Genomic DNA, 16175 nt, shown 5'->3' with positions numbered 1-16175 from the left:
AAATACAAAAAATTAGCTAGGCATGGTAGTGGGCATCTGTAATCCAAGCTACTTGGGAGGCTGAGACAAGAGAATTGCTTGAACCGGAGAGGCAGAGGTTGCAGTGAGCCAAGACCGAGCCATTGCACTCCAGCCTGGGCCACAGGAGCGAAATTCTGTCTCAAAAAAAAAAAAAAAAAAAAAAAAGAATCAGTTTTAATTCCCTTGAGAATGCTTGCTATAGATTGAAGGCTGGTAAGGGGTTGGACTCGTCTTTCTTCTTCCTGGTGCCAGAGTGCTCCTACGTGAAGGAATCCCACAGTTGTAAGGAAAATGCAAAGAGGGAAATCCTTCAAACACATGAAGACACAGGAAGAGGCCTCATAGGGCTCCAAGGGCTCCAGGGAAGCAGGTGCAGAGGTCGGGTGGGGGTAGGGGGCCAGGATCCGCCAAGCCTGGGGTCAGGTAAGAATCACTCTGTTGCCTGGGGCTCAGAAGGCAGCATCACCCATGGTTCCTGTCATTGCTATGCATTTTGCCTTTCAACAATTATTGTGCACCTACTGTGTGCAGGCCCTGTCTGGACACTGGGGATGCCCAGTGGATGCACTGGGCTCTGCCTCTGATGGTTGCAGATGGTTGCAGTTTAATGGGGGACAAGTAATTATGAGGAAGAAAGTGAGTGCAGAGTGGGAGGCTTGGAGGCTGTGGGGTTCGGGGTGGAGGAGCTCACATCCAGCCTCTGGGCCAAGGCCAGAAGGCTTCCCAGAGGAGGAGACAGAGCAGGATGTGGTGGGGGGTGTCCTTTCTGGGGCTAAGAGCTGCACTTTACAGTTTGAGGGGATGGGCAGAGGAGACTGGGCTTCCTTCTGGAGGTGGGGGACACGGTGAGGTTTAGAAAGTGCACTTGATTTACAGTAACCTTGAAGGGAAAAAATTAAAAAATAAAATGCACTTGAGCCACAGTGTGCAGGATGCTGGAAATGGTGGAGATGGGCCTGCAAAGAGAGTGGTGGGAAGCGATGACCCAAGAGCAGCAGCTGGGCACCTAATGGGTCAGCACTGCAGGCATGGAAACGAGAGACGGGATTGATCAATACCCAAGAGGTACAATGTGCCGGACTTGGGCTCTGTTTGGATGGAGTGGGTGAGGGAGAGGGAGGAGTCAGAGATGGCTTCCAGTTTCCAGCTTGGGCCTGGGGATTGGAGATGTCCCCACTGAGAGTAGGGCACAAGTGAGGAAATGATAGGTTACATCATGGACGCGCTGAGTTTGAGTTGCCGATGGGACTTGGAAGGGGGGCGTGGGAAAAGGTGTGTGATCTTGAGCAAATATTCCACCCTTCCGGGCCTTGGCCTTCTCATTTGTAAAATAGTGATAAGAATATTACCTATCATTTGTATTGCTGTGAATATTAAATGCGCTACCACATGTAAAATGTTGAGATTCATTTCTGGCTCAATAAACACAGTTATGCCTTTTATATGGTCTGGAGCTCAGAAGTTGAAGACAGGGATTCATGAAGTCATGGCTTTGTGGATGTAGCTAGAGTGTGGAATAATGACAGGAGGGTCAGGGAACATGGCAAAGGTAGGGTGGTCGAGAGACACTGGACACAACCCAGATGTCCAACCACAGGGGACAGATACATACCCTGCTGTGCAACTGCAAATAACAGAATCCTCTACAATAGCGAAAATTAAGGCACAACAGACACCTGTAACAACACAGAAAAATTCTAGAGGCATAAAAAGTAATATAGTAGCTGGCTGTGGTGGCTCACGCCTGTAATCCCAGCACTTTGGGAAGGCGAGACCGGCAGATCACCTGTGGTCAGGAGTTCCAGACCAGCCTGGGCAACATGGTAAAACCCTGTCTCTACTAAAAATATAAAAATTAGCTGGTGTGGTTGGGTGCCTGTAATCCGCTACTGGGAAGGCTGACGCAGGAGAATCCCTTGATCCCGGGAGGTGGAGGTTGCAGTGAGCCAAGATTGTGCTACTGCACTCCAGGCTGGGTGACAGAGTGAGACTCTGTCTCAAAAATAAAATACTATATACAGTGTGACACCAATCTTACAGCTGAAAAACAAGCAAAAACACATTCTTTGCTATATATAGATATGCATGTAAGAAAACTATTTTAGAAAAAGAAATGATTCCTACAGGCAGATGGGGAGGAGCACAGGAGTAGTGAAAGCTATTAATAATTTTCTAGTTCTGGCGTGGACATACATTTGTGGGTTTATTATATGATTGTGCTTGGTAACATAAATGTGACATGTATTGTTTGTATGTAAGATATATTTAAAAAGACAAAGAAGGAATAGCTTTAATGGAGAACAGGATAGAGGGGAGGGGTAACAGGTGGGGAGCCTGGTGAGATCACAGGAAATCCAGGGAGGATGAGTGTGTCTGATGTCCCACGGTGGGAGGAGCTGAGCCAGGGGAACCCAGGCTGGGATTGACCAGGGAAGGGCCCACAGCTGGAAGTTCCCAACTGTACAGTGGCCTTCTGCTGTGACCCTCTGCAAGCCCATTCCCCTCTCTCACCCTCAGCGGCCCTGCGAGCCTTTCTCATTCTTGGCATTCCAGAGCAGCACGGTCCCAAGACCTCAGTTACAGCTGAGAGAGGTATTTATGGGGCCCAGGGTTCTGGTTCCTCCCCTCCTCTGCCTCTCCGTGAGCACTTCAGCCCCTGGGCATTCTCCTGTCTCTGGGAGGAGCCCTGGAGGCAGGGCGGCCCCCAGAGCCCCCACCTGCTGTCCACTGCTCTGCCACAGGCTTGCACTAGGTATGCTGCCCCTAACACCTTGCAGGTTCTGGTCCCAACGTCAGGCTCGGATAAACCCTGACCTGTCGCAGAGCAAGCCTTTCCATTCTCTTGGCAGATTCCAGCTGACAGCCTCCAATGTGCCAGGCTCCATGCCAGCACTGAGGAAACAGGCATAAGGAAGATAGTAGTCCTCATCCTCATGGAGCTAACGTTCTATGTAAAATACATGGTGTGTTATAGATGCTATGGAGAAAAAGCAGGACCAGTGTATAGAAAGTGTGGGGAGGGGTAAAGAGCAGATGGCCTCTGAGAAGATGACTTAAGACCTGAAGGAGTGACGGAGTGAGCCAGGTGGACACTTGGGGAAAGAACATGTGGGAGGAACAGCCAGTTCCCTGGCAGGGAGCTAGAGGGGCCGCTGTGCTGGAATGGAAAGGGGAAAGGGGAAAAGATGAGGTCAGAGAAGTAAGGGGGATGGTGGGTGGACCGAGGCCAGGCCCTGGGGAGAGATGAGAACAAGGGTTGGGGCAGAGGTGAGGGAAGTCTCTGGAGAAGAAAGGCAGGTCTTGCCCCAGGAAGGAAGGAAGGAAGGAAAGATTGAAGGAAGGGAGGGAAGGATTAGGATAAGGTGGGGTGGGCATCATAGCACTTTGTGGGTGCCTGCTTTTGGCTTTGCTGTCATGCACACGAGCACACACGTACACCCACGTACACCCACGTGCATACACACACACACACAAGGTCCCTCCTGTAGATGCATCTGTGCAGCTCTGGGAGCCAGGCTGGGACATGAGCCATGGGAGCACTGGATCCTCTCCCATTCTCCCAGTGCCAGCATGGACTGGTTGTGTGACCTGGATAGGACCCTTTCCCTCTCCAGGCCTCAGTTTCCCCATCTGTACAGGAGGCTTGGATCTGTTGGTATTGGGGAGCTCTTCTTACAGTACTTTGAAGCCTCATGTCATGGCCCTGCTCCCAGGCCAGGCCCATCCAGGGCTCTGCAGATGAATGTATGGTCCTCAGCCTGGTAGTCCCAGCTTTGAGAAGAACCCCTTACCCCTGCCTGGCTTGCTCTCCCATTCGATCCAGGGATTCCAAGGGATACTGGCAGCACCCTGGTCTGGCTGGTCTTAGGTTTCCTCCCTCAGATGGGGTCCTGCAGGCTAGGAAGAGGTGGAGCAGCCACCTCAGGCCTGGCCTGGTGCTGGCACCATCAGTGTGAGGAGGCCGGGGTCACTCTGAATAGCACAGCTGCTCCACACCCACCCCTGTGCTGATCTTACAGTAGGAACAGTGGAACCTAGGGTGACCCCAGCCTTCCTGTATATGGCAGGAGTTCATACTGTGGCACTTAGCACAGACAATGAAGCCAGCCTGCCTGGACCCAAATATCTGCCCTGCCACTCACTAGCTGTATGACCTTAGGTAAGATAACAGCTCCCACTTCACAGTGCTGCTGGGAGGATGACATGGGCGATGCCTGGCACAGGGGAGTTTGTGTGTGCTGCTATCGTTATGCACCCTCTGAAGTGATCTGCACGTCATCATGCCCATCCAACATACAGGGAAACTGAGGCTCAGCAAGGGGCAGAGAGCAGGGACTATAGCCCTTGTCAATGTGCCCCTGAAGCCTGTGCTTAATTTAACCCAGAAACCAAGGAGGTGACCTTGGCTAGTTTTTGTTTTCTCAAAATGTTTAAATTTTTTATTTTTTGAGACAGAGTCCTGCTCTGTTGCCCAGGCTGGAGTGAAGTGGTGTGATCTCAGCTCACTGAAACCTTCACCTCCCAGGTTCAAGTGAATCTTCTGCCACAGCCTCCTGAGTAGCTGGGACTACAGACATCCACCATCATGCCCAGCTAATTTTTGTATTTTTAGTAGAGACGGGGTTTCACCAGGCAGTCTTGTTCACCTAAGAGAGGGGTTAGGGGGCTCCAGCTAGAGGGAATGGCAGGAGCAGAGTTCGGAGCCCACAGAGTTTAGAGTCCCAGGCTGCTCAGTGTGGCTGCAGGGGAGGAGGCAACGTATGGAGTGGCTGGAGGTGCTGAGGGGGCCAGGGTAGGCAGCTGGGACTTTCATCTCTTAGAAATTCAGAGAAGAGTGTTAAGCCAAGTAATGGCAGAGCCAGATTTGTGCCTGAGAAGGGACCCTTTAACCTTTGTGTGGAAGCTGAATTGGAAGGGGAGGGACTGGAGGCAGGAGAGCAAGGAGAGGCAGCTGAATTGACACAGCTGGTGAAGGGTAAGGGAGGAGAGAGGTGACCAGAAAAGAGATTCAGAAGCTGGAAGTTATGGACCTTGAGTCAGCTGTGGAAAGGGCAGAAGGTGTTGCTCAGGGCTCTGTCTAGGAACTAGGTAGGTGGTGGAGACATCAGAAGACAGTCTGTGGGGGAAAGACGGCTGCGGTATTGAGCATGCTGAGTAGGAGAGGCTCATGGGACATCTAGGGAAAGCCAGGGATCTGGGTTGGAGACAGCATTTAAACCCAGGAGTGGCCGCTGAAGGCTTGCAGGTGGACGAGATAGCCCAGGGAGAGGTCACGGAGCCCTGTGGAGTACCCATATTGAGGGGGTAAGAAAAGGAGATGAGGCAGCCAAGGCTCATGGCCTCCTTTGGCCCCAGGAGCCTCCTTAACTGACTATGTGCCCTGGGGCCAGGCCCTTCTCTCAAGGGGTTCAGACAGGTCAGGATAAGTAAGAGAAGCCCATCCTCTCCCAGGCAACCTGTAAGAAAACCCGAGGCCCTCCCTCTCTGCAGGACTTCCTGTAGCACTGATCCTGCAGCTTCAGCCCCCATCTCTGGCTTTGGAAATCTCTCACTCCTGCCCTGTTCTCAGCATCCTGCCTTCAGGATGAGGGTGTGCCCAGGGCATAGTTGCCTTTGAACATCTTCTCTTTCACCCTCCTTCCCTACGTGATCTCACCAGCCTTTAAATACCATTACAGGCGCCATTAACAGCTCCCCAAATTAGATCTCCAGCCCAGTCTTGTCTCCAGACTTCAGACTCCCACGCACAACTGCCTACTGGACTGATTTTCATCCCAAGCCCGTTCCTCCCACACACTTTCCTATCTCAGTAAACAGCACACTCAGTCTTCCAACTGCTCAGGCCAAAAACTTTAAAGTCATCCCTGACTCTTTTCTCTCTCTCACACCCCACATCCCAGCTGTCGGCAAATCCTATGGGTGTTAATCTGCAACATTTATCCAGAATCCAGCCACTTCTCACCACCACAGCACTGTTACCTTGGCTCCAGCCAAGGCGGTCTCTTTCAGCCTCTTCCCTTGCTCCCACTCAGCCCTGTGGTCTAGTCTCAATACAGCGGCTGGCATTACCCTTTTAAAAAATGAGCTAGGGGCTGGGCATGGTGGCTCACACCTGTAATCCCAGCACTTTGGGAAGACGAGGTGGGCGGGTTACCTGAGGTTAGGAAGTTGAGACCAGAATGGCCAATATGGTGAAACCCCATCTCTACTAAAAATACACAACTTAGCCGGATGTGGTGGCGGGTGCCTGTAATCTCAGCTACTTGGGAGGCTAAGGTAGGAGAATTGCTGGAGCCTGGGAGGCAGAGGTCGCAGTGAGCCGAGATTGCACCACTGCACTCCAGCCTGGGCGACAGAGCGAGACTCCATCTCACAAAAGCAGCTAGGCTTCATCATTCACTCCTTTGCCCTAAACCTTCCCATGGCCTACAAGGTACCACCTATCAGGTTCCCTTTGTTACTGTTCTGAGTCCTGCTATTCCCCCCATCATTCACTTCCCTACCGGCTGACGGCCTTGCTGTGCCTTCAAGGTATACAGCGCGCTGCCACCTCAGAGGCTTTGCAATGCCTTTTCCTCTCTCTGCCTTGAATTTCCTTCCTTCCAGTATCTGCATGCGTTGTTTTCCCTGGTGCTCATACTATGCATATCAACTAGCAGAGAGAAAAAATATTAAAAAAACATGAAAATGTGAAATTTTGAAAATATTTTGAAGTTGGTTTATAACGAATTTTGAAAATATTGGTTATAAATTCTATGAAAAAGTTTTAAATGAAGAGAGCTTTTCTGAGGCAAAGTGTAAGCATTTCTCTACCCGACCCCAGGCTCCATGTTTAGGGATACATACTGCACCCTAGTGGCCACTAGAGAAAAAGCCCTGTCTTCTAGAGCCGGGGTTGGGGATTAACTGGTGTTTTCTGCTTTGGGACATGTGTAAACTTTCCTCCCACTGGGACTGACCTGCTGGGCCACCTTGCCCCAGGAAATCCAAGATGAGCGGTACAAATTGCCCCAATTCTAAGGCAATTTCAGTACGGTTTCAGGGGCAATTCTTACAGCTTTTGTCAAGGACACAGACCTGATAGGATTTCAGATCACCAGTTGTTTGCTGAGTGGTCTTGGGTGAGTGACCTAACTTCTCCAATCTTTAGTTTCCCCACTAGTAAAATGAGGATAATAAGAATACATACTTCATGGGGATTTTTTCTTTTTTTTTGAGACAACGTCTCTCTCTCTGTGTTGGTCAGGCTGGCGTGCAGTGGCACGACTGGCTCACTACAGCCTCAACCTCCTGGGCTCAAGCAATCCTCCCACCTCAGCCTCCTGACTAGTTGGGACTACAGGTGCATGCCACCTCACCTGGTTTTGTATTTTTTGTAGGGACGGAGTCTCACTTTGCTGCCCAGGCTGGTCTTGAACTTTGGGCTCAAGTGATCCCCTTCTGCCTCAGCCTCCCAAAGTGCTGGGATTGTAGGCGTGAGCCACTGTACCTGGCCTTTGTTTTTTTGGAGGCAGGGTCTTGCTCTGTCATCCAGGCTGCAGTGCAGTGGTGCAAATGTGGCTCACTGCAGCCTCCTGGGCTCACACAATTCCTGGGTTCAAGTGAACCCCCTGCTTCTGCCTCTTGAGTAGCTGGAGCTACAGATGTGTGCTACCATGCTGGTTTCATAGGATTTGAGGCGTAAGAGATGGCTGTGGTGCTCAGCACATATTAAGTGTTCAATAGCTGTTACCTACTGTTAGAAAAGGTTCTTGGGAAAATGTGAGCAGATGAGGACTTTCAACTCCCTCACTGATGTGTCAGGCTTACAGCCAGTGAGGGGAGTGTCAGTGGGGGTGGTCAAAGGCCTGACCCTTGCCTGAGCAGCTTGGCCACGGCTCTGTTTTGTTTCCCCTTCCCCAAGAGCTATTCTCTGAGAGCCGGACCTGGAATGGGCTCCAGAGGCTTGACTGTGCTGAGATGCCACGTGGTACTGGGAGACTCTCCTGATCTCTGACCCTGTCTAGCCAGCACCCTCACGATGGCTCTGGAAAGCACATGAGCAGGAACTATTACCTCAACTGACAGATACAGAAACTGATGCCCAAACTGCCCAAGGACAGAGTGAGTTGAGGCAGCAACACAGACATCCTAGCTGTCCAGCTGGGTTCTCTGCATACACCTCTCCCAGAAGGCTGTGCATTATGAAGAATGACCTTGCAAAGCTTGGGCCGAGGGCAGCCTGGGACACTGGGAAGGACTTCCTACTGAGCTATGTTTGGGGGAGCTAGGAAGGGAAACGCTCCCTGTGTCCTGAGGACTCAGCCCCCTCCTGGTATAGGGTGTCTCTAGTGTGGCAGTGTGACCCCAGGGAACCAGTTCTTTCTGAACTTGGCTTTGTAGGCAGAGGGACTGACCTGGCCTAGAGAAGCCCCTGGGGATCTCTGAGCCATGGGAGATGTATGGGACATCTGTGCTGAGGCTATGCGGGGAGTATGAACTTTCTGTTTGTGCGTGAGGGAGGCTAATGAGGGAACCAGGTCTGTCTTGGTGAAGGAGCTGGTCTGGCTGTTCCTCCTCAATTTTAGAAGAGGAGGCACAACAGCAGGTTCTCCTTAGGAAACAAGGTCTCCAGGCTTTCAGGCATAAAGCAAGAAGGCCAGCACCATACAGAAGGGTTTCTCCCCACAAATCTGAATCTATACAACTCAGTGATTGAGATTTTGCCCCTCCCCCACAAGACTGACACTCCTCCTCCTCCTCCCCTGCCATGTTCTCTGGCCTCTCCAGAACAGGATCCAGGGCTGTGGCCAACAGCCCTGCAATCAGGAGGGCCTGCTTTCATCTCCACAGTCCTGCACACACCCACTATTGCATGTCAAGCAGGTAACACTTGAGAGCAGCCGGCCCTGCCAAACAGGCCAGAGGGAATTTCAGAGAGAAGAATTTGGTCTCTGAAAAGCTCTGGCCCATAAAAACTCTCCTGCTGAAAGAGAGTGTGGGCTGGAGCAGGAAGAGAAGTTACCACCTGATTCTCAGGGAGCAACAGCTTGGGGTCCTGGTGCCCTCCCTCCATGCATGGGCTGGTAGAGGCAGACGGGTCTTTCCCTCTTGCCTATGCTCATGTATACCCTTGTCCAATGCCACTGCTCAGTGAGGAATCCACCAAAGCAATGAGAAGCAGCTTCCCGTTGGTGATGTGAGGGTGGCTAGTTCTCCTGTTAACCTCTGGCATCCAATCCTACGTCCCTAATCTGAATCTCCTCCCTCTTTGCAGTGCCAACTCCCATCACCCTCACTTTCTCTCACCTGGATCACTTTTGCAGCTTCTTGGCCAAGCTTCTTGCCTCAAAGTAGCCCTCCAATCCCTTCTAAATTCTTCTGCCTGAAGGACTGCTCCAGAACAGGGTGGGCAAAATAAAGTCCATGGTGAAATCTAGCCTGCTGCCTGTTTTTGCACAACTCATGAGCTAAGAATGTTTTTTATGTTTATAAATGGTTGGGAAAAAAAGTCGAAAGAATATTTTATGACATAAAAATTATATGAAATTATTCCAGTGTGTACAAATAAAGCATTAGAATAGAGCCTTAATCTTTCATTTACATATCATCTATGGCTGCTTTCCCATGACGATGGCAGAGTTGGGTGGTTGCAACAGAAACTGTAAGAATCACAGTCTACGATATTTACTATCTGATCTTTTTTCAGTAAACATTTGCTGAATCCTGGTCTAGATCCTAAATCTGGCCATGCCACTCTGCTTAGGATTCTGGTCACCCCCTGTGGCTCTCCAAGAGCTGACCCCTCTCCACCTCTCCAGTCTCATCTCCTGTCCCCCTAGTTGTCTGCCTGCTCTGGACAACCCTTCCTCAACCCATTCCCCCAGCCCTCTCTCATGCTGTTTACCTTCACTTGGCATGTGCCTCTTACTTCTCCAAATGGCAGTCTATCATCTCAAGCCTCAGCTCAAACGCTTCCTCTCATTTCACTTTCCCACACGTGTCCAGCCCCAACCCCAAGAGCTGACCCGTTCCTACAACTTTGTAAAATATTCCTCTTAGGGCTCTTCAGCTTTTAATAACAGATTAATGGCCTATTGGTGGCCAACCAGCCAATTCCACTAAAAACATCTGTTCACGTGTGCCCTCGCTGGATTATTAAATGTACAAAACCAGGCTGCATCTGCTTCCCACAGCCCTGGCACAAGGTTGGCACAGGGTAGGCATGCAAATATTCATCAGAAAAGGCCTGGTTAGCATTCCATGGACCTTTTTTTTTTTTTTTGAGATGGAGTTTCACTCTTGTTACCCAGGCTGGAGTGCAATGGCGCGATCTCGGCTCACCGCAACCTCCGCCTCCCAGGTTCAGGCAATTCTCCTGCCTCAGCCTCCTTAGTAGCTGGGATTACAGGCACGTGCCACCATGCCCAGCTAATTTTTTGTATTTTTTTAGTAGAGACGGGGTTTCACCATGTTGACCAGGATGGTCTCGATCTCTTGACCTCGTGATCCACCCGCCTCGGCCTCCCAAAGTGCTGGGATTACAGGCTTGAGCCACCGTGCCCGGCCTTCCATGGACCTTTTACTTGGCTAGTATTATGGAGAAAGATGTGTACATATTTTCTAGATACTAAGTATCATTTTTATGAACTTTGAGCATTGATGATGGATCAGGTATCACCACATCTATTTTTCCTTTAATCCTCATAACCCTAATGAGGTCAGTGAATCTTTCATTCCATCAAGTGGCAAGTTGTTATGTGGCAGAGCTAGAATCAGAATTCAGGTCTCCTGCCTTTGCTGAGTCCGAGATACTCTCACCCATACCGTTCACCCACTGAACCACTGCTTGAGAGAGGTAATGATGCTCATGGGCTCCCTGCTGTGTGTGGGGCCACTAACCTGCACTACATGGACCCAGTTGGAGGTGGTTTTGTTTTCTGTCACTTCCTTCCAGTTGCATGTTCCTGCTGCTGTACTTGATCGCTTTTGAAGCAGACTGGTGAGGACCAAAGGACAGCCCTGCTACAGGAGGAGGAGGATGGAGGAAAAAAAATGAAAAAAACATTAAAGAATGAAACCAAAAGGCAGCCCTGTGCAATTAATTTTTATGATTTAATTAAGTGCTTGTTTCATGATTCTACTTCTCAAGTCTCCTGTTGCTGCTCTGGGGCTTGTGACTTGTTCTGGAGCAGAAGGAAGTTGCTGAAAGCTTGGCCTCCAGGCTGGAGGGGTGCCGATGCAAGAGTCATACTAATGTAACTATCAAAGCACCTGCCTTAAAGGAGCCTGAAGAATGCCTCCAGTGGGCTGCTGGGCATAAGCCCTGGACTGTCCATATACTTCTTAGAATATTGAAAAAGAGTCCAGAACTCAGAGGGAGGGAGAGACAATATGGCTATAGAAGGCCTAGGGAAAAGCAACACAGGACAGTTGTCCATTTGAGATTCTTTCTCTCTTTCTCCATCAGAGAGGAGTTAGGTATATACTGAGACCAGCAGGTATATCAGAGACCAGTGTAAACCTGGCAGAAGAACTTGCTTTATCTATCCCCTACCATCACAGGGGACAGCTAAACTGGTTGTTACTGAACAGGTTCAGTGATATGGTATGAGAAGTGCCAGGGACCTAATGAAATGGAATTCTGTAAAGCAGCCTGCCCTGCTTCCAGGTCTAGAACTGATCACGCTGGGAAACGCTAAAATAAGTTCAGCTAGATAGACCTATGAGAGGTTTTGGCAAAAGACTTAGGTAAGATGGCTGGATTTAAGACAACATGTGTGATTCCAGATATGGTATACCAACTCATTATCTGGCATTTCAGATTGGGAAATTCATTTGTGCTACTAAAGAGTTTGATCAGTTTGGGTAAAGCAAACAACGTTTGCCTGATATTTCAGGTATTTTCAGTAGGACAAGTAACTGGGACAACTGAGACTATGACTAAGTGGCATAAAGTTGGTTTCAGGCTAAAAGTCTGGTTTGTCCAAATAAAACCCAATAGTCCCCCAACTCTCAGAGCAATCACAGCGATGGTGTGAAGAGCCTCTTCAAATACACAGCTGCATACCTAGTGACCATACAATCAGAGATCTGGTCATAATGAAACACTTTATATAGACAGGAGTAGACACGGGATTTCTGACACACTCATGCTTTGGATGTGTCAGTACAAGAAAGTATGTGAGACTGTGATTCTGCCAGACAGAGAGGAGCAGGCATGATTTATCTGCTGGCAAATGAGTCTCCACTACACCTAATCATTCTTTGATCTAAGTGCATCTTGATCTTCTTAGTCCTGGACATCAAAATAGTCAATTATTGGCTCCTTGGTTATTTTCTGTAAATTACCGCTCCCAGAATTCCTGGGAAAAAAAAAAAAAGAATGATCAGTCTTTTCTTTTCTTCTTTGGGGGAATCAGATACAGGTCTTCAGAAAGTTAAGGATCAGCTGATTTACCAGTTGTGAAGCTTAAAAATTTTGGGGGCTTTTATTCTTAATTTTTTCCTTCTGTACTTTGTGAACAATTGTCTAAAACTTTTTGTGTTTTTTCCCCTAGATTTACATATTACATGAGGAATTTTATTCTGTGATATAACAAATTATTTACACTTAACAGTGTAGAGATAACCTTTGACAATCTATTTACAGTATTTCAGACATGATGATTATTTTTCTCTGCCTTTACAGTTCAATGACTGCTCAGTTAACAGCTTAAGCCAAGCGAGCATCTCATTTGTGAAGTTTTGATAGTGGGACAAACATGAGCTGGTGATTTGGAAATTTGCTAATGGGCACATGGGCATTTATGATAGTAATAGTATTCTCTCTACTCTAAAAAGTTTTCGTAATAGAGTTTTATACAAAAATAAAGCAAGCAAAGGGTTTCTAAAAAGTATGGCATAAACAGGCCACTAACTCCACATGGTTGTGTCTAAGCAGGAATGAACCCAACTGTGGCAGTGTCTGAGAATACTCCTCATGTTTCCATATGGACTTGCAGACTGTGCTGACCAGAACCTAGGATACCTGGCTTCTAGGGGTGGAGAGGGGCTGGTTGTGGGGAGCTACGTGGCCCCAGATGCTTCTGGTTGAGTCTGAGCCCAATGGGCAACACCTGGGTGTCTTCTTGTCAAGTCCCACGGGAACAGCAAGTGGTATGACCTTAATAGTGACCTTGTAAACTGCCCTAACCACCCTTCCAGAGGTTTTGTGCAGGAATCACAGAGAAGGTACTACTAGGGCTTCTTTGTGGAAAGCCAGAATAGGAGTAGAGACCCCTCTTCTGGGCTTTGAAGTTCCTTTTAGCCACACTGCCTTGGTTACAGTAGGGCAGCAGAGAAGGAGCAGTACGTTGCCTTCTCTTCCTCTCCCTGACAGGCGACAAATACCTGGGACAACTGGGGCTATGACGAAGTGCCCTAAAGTTGGTCTCAGGCTACAATTCTGGTTTGTCCAAATAAAGCCCAAGAGTCTCCCAACTCTCAGAGCTCCTTCCCTGCTCCTGTTGGAGAAAATATCTGGCAGACTTGCCCCTTGACAACTTGGTTTTCTTTTCTCTTTAAATCATGAATATGTTTGTTATAAAAATTATTCAAACCATATAGAAGTAGGCAGAGCAAAACAAGAAAGTACCAACCACCCCCATCACTGACAATTCTCACCCCCAAAACCCACTCCATTTTCAGAGTAACTACTCTTAACTATGTGGTGCCTCAGTCTTAAACCATCTGGTATGACAGACTGAATCCACTTCCCAGTGTCACCATCTACACCGTGGAAATTATGTCCAGTGACTGCTTGCTCTAGAAGCAAGCACTACGAACATCAAACTTAGGACCCCACTAGTGGGAACAAATGTGTCTGAACACCCCAATCAAACATTGCATATTTGAACATGGCGCCTCAAGGCCAGGAGAAGGTGCTAATGGCCGGTGCAGCCCAGGACAATTCAGGCCCTGCTGGCTTTTCTGGACAGACAGGTTCCTTGGAAAGCAGCTGGAGAATCTTACTTGTCTGATTGATGTCTGTGATGAGGAATTGGTGGTGGAGGCCGTGCCTGCATTTCCCTTTCAAGCACACCTGTCAGCGTGGTAGGAGGACAAATGGACTTCCCCCTGATAGAAGTCAAAACACCAAGCATTGAAAAGTGAGAATCGTTTGTGGAGATAGACAGAGAGCTAGAAACTCAGCCCATGACTTTTTGGCACTGACACTGCTGAGCACTGTCTGGTAGAACTGTCTGCTCTCAGGCATGGCTACTTGCATTTAACACCCCCATCCCTTCCATCCACCTATGCCAGGCCTGTGGCTTGCTTCTTTTCATGTCGGACTTAAGCCTTCTTTATTGGGAAGTTCTTCCTATTCCCAGGTGCTGAGAGTGATCCTAGGTCCTCCCTGACCCTTCCTGGTCACATTATTGCTTCAGTTTCCTCTGATGGCAAAAACACCATTCACAGGGGTTGCCTTGAATGAGAGTCCAGCATTCTTTCTGTTTTCCCCATGCGAAGAGGACAGAGCCAGGGAGAGGACTAACAGAGGAACAGGAGACTGAAGGAGAAAAGGGCAGATATGATGGGCAGGCCCCCTGTTCAGGCTCACAGGGTCTGTTCTTTTTGCCTGAAGAAATGCTGCTTCCAGCATCTGCTATGACTGTAGGCAGATGTGACGCCTGTGCATTTTGAGTGCCTCTGCCCTATGGATTGAGGCATAGGTTCTGCTCTTTGGCTCAGGCCTTTAGATTATCTTGGAAGTACCTGAGAAGCAGATTTTCCTTCTACTTTTCTAAGAGGGAGAGTGGTAATAAGAAAGACAAATATTGACAGGCCCTGCTTCTTGGGTCCAGTTTGCCCTGCTTAGGAGTTCCTCCTGTGACAGCAGGATCGACCTACCTGACGGCAGTGACCACCACATTGCGCTTCGGTTCACTGTCATAGCTCACGCTCTCCAGGCCATAAACTTGGGCCAGGTCATGGATGATCCGGCGGTGGTCTCTGTTCATGGGAGGGAAGCTGTGGCTTTTCCTATTATTCTTTCCCTGTATTGAGGGAAAAGATGACTGATCATAACATTCTGAAAACAAAATGCTTACAACTAATCTTACCACACAAGAACAGCATGGATCAATAAGAGGTGATTTTAGAGGGCCACAGCATACAGCATTTTACTAATTGCCAAGCAAGCCCAGAGGGGTTCGAGAAGATGTGCGCTAATGCACTTCTTTCTTCTACTCAGTAGCAGCTGGACACAGTTAGGGACAAATGGTAAGTGAACTGCGACTTAGGTAGACAGCATAATGATTCTTTTTGATGGGTCCCATAACTGGGGAGTTAGTGATATTCCCAAGAAATGTCTAAATAAATTAAAGATTTAAAAGACAAGAAAAGATTATTTCCTATAAAAGTATGTTCTACTTTAAAAATCATGAGTATTAGGCTGGGTGTGGTGGCTCACGCCTGTAATCTCAGCACTTTGGGAGGCCAAGGTGGGCGGATCACCTGAGGTCAGGAGTTTGAGACCAGCCTGGCCAACAAGGTGAAACCCCATCTTTAAAAAAAAAAAAATCATGAGTACTCAGATACAGACATACAAGCAGAGAAACATATCTGTTTGGGTTTCTTAGGGGAAGGACAATGAATTCCATTTTCTCCTTCATGTTAGTATTCTGCTGGGAAGTGGTAACAGAAGGGAAGAAAGGAGGGGAATGGGAAGAGGGTAAGGAGACTGGGAAGGAAAACCACCAGCATTAGATATGGGGCTAAAGCAGCCATCTTGTCCTTACTCACAGTGCCCTCTGATGGAAGAGGGAGGGAGCCAGTGCAGCACGGGGGCTTCTGACTAAACCCAAGACTTTTTCACTTAAAGCTACCTCCTTGACATCCCAGCTGCCTCCAGGACAGGGGCATCCCTCTTTTGAAGGAGGCTATCCCACTGCTCTTCAGCTGCAGTGATAGAACTTTTATCTTTCCCAAAGGGGACATTCCTGCCTTTGGAATAATAAAGAACCAGTGGGCTTTCCTAGCATACAATAGCCCTTCAAAGATCTGAGGGCCTAGAGTGTCTTCCTAAGTGACCCACACAGTCACTCAACTAGCACTATTGAGCCCCCTCACCCAGAGTTTCTTCATCCATTCTTAGGTACTTAGCCAGTATTTTTATTTATTGTTTTTTTTTT

General features: G+C 48.6%; 1 protein-coding gene across 4 annotated transcripts in view; it reads right to left on the bottom strand.

The window, feature by feature from the left end:
- Positions 1 to 11099: 11099 nt before the first annotated feature.
- NFX1 (nuclear transcription factor, X-box binding 1) overlaps positions 11100 to 16175 on the bottom strand; it is an 81551-nt gene continuing 76475 nt past the window's right edge. For all 4 annotated transcript variants that reach the window (XM_017542932.2, XM_017542933.2, XM_017542934.2 and 1 more), the window contains 3 exons: positions 14893 to 15038; positions 14014 to 14118; positions 11100 to 12365 (listed from right to left, as the gene is read on the bottom strand). In XM_017542932.2, coding sequence (XP_017398421.1) covers positions 12293 to 12365; positions 14014 to 14118; positions 14893 to 15038 — 324 coding nt within the window. In that variant the 3' untranslated portion in view covers positions 11100 to 12292. The remainder of the gene's footprint in view (positions 12366 to 14013; positions 14119 to 14892; positions 15039 to 16175) is intronic.

The sequence above is a fragment of the Cebus imitator genome, unplaced genomic scaffold (assembly GCF_001604975.1).
Source record: "Cebus imitator isolate Cc_AM_T3 unplaced genomic scaffold, Cebus_imitator-1.0 Scaffold149, whole genome shotgun sequence".
Lineage (NCBI taxonomy): Eukaryota > Metazoa > Chordata > Mammalia > Primates > Cebidae > Cebus > Cebus imitator.
The sequence above is the reverse complement of the archived record's forward strand: the minus strand, read 5'-3'. Positions and strand labels throughout refer to the sequence as shown.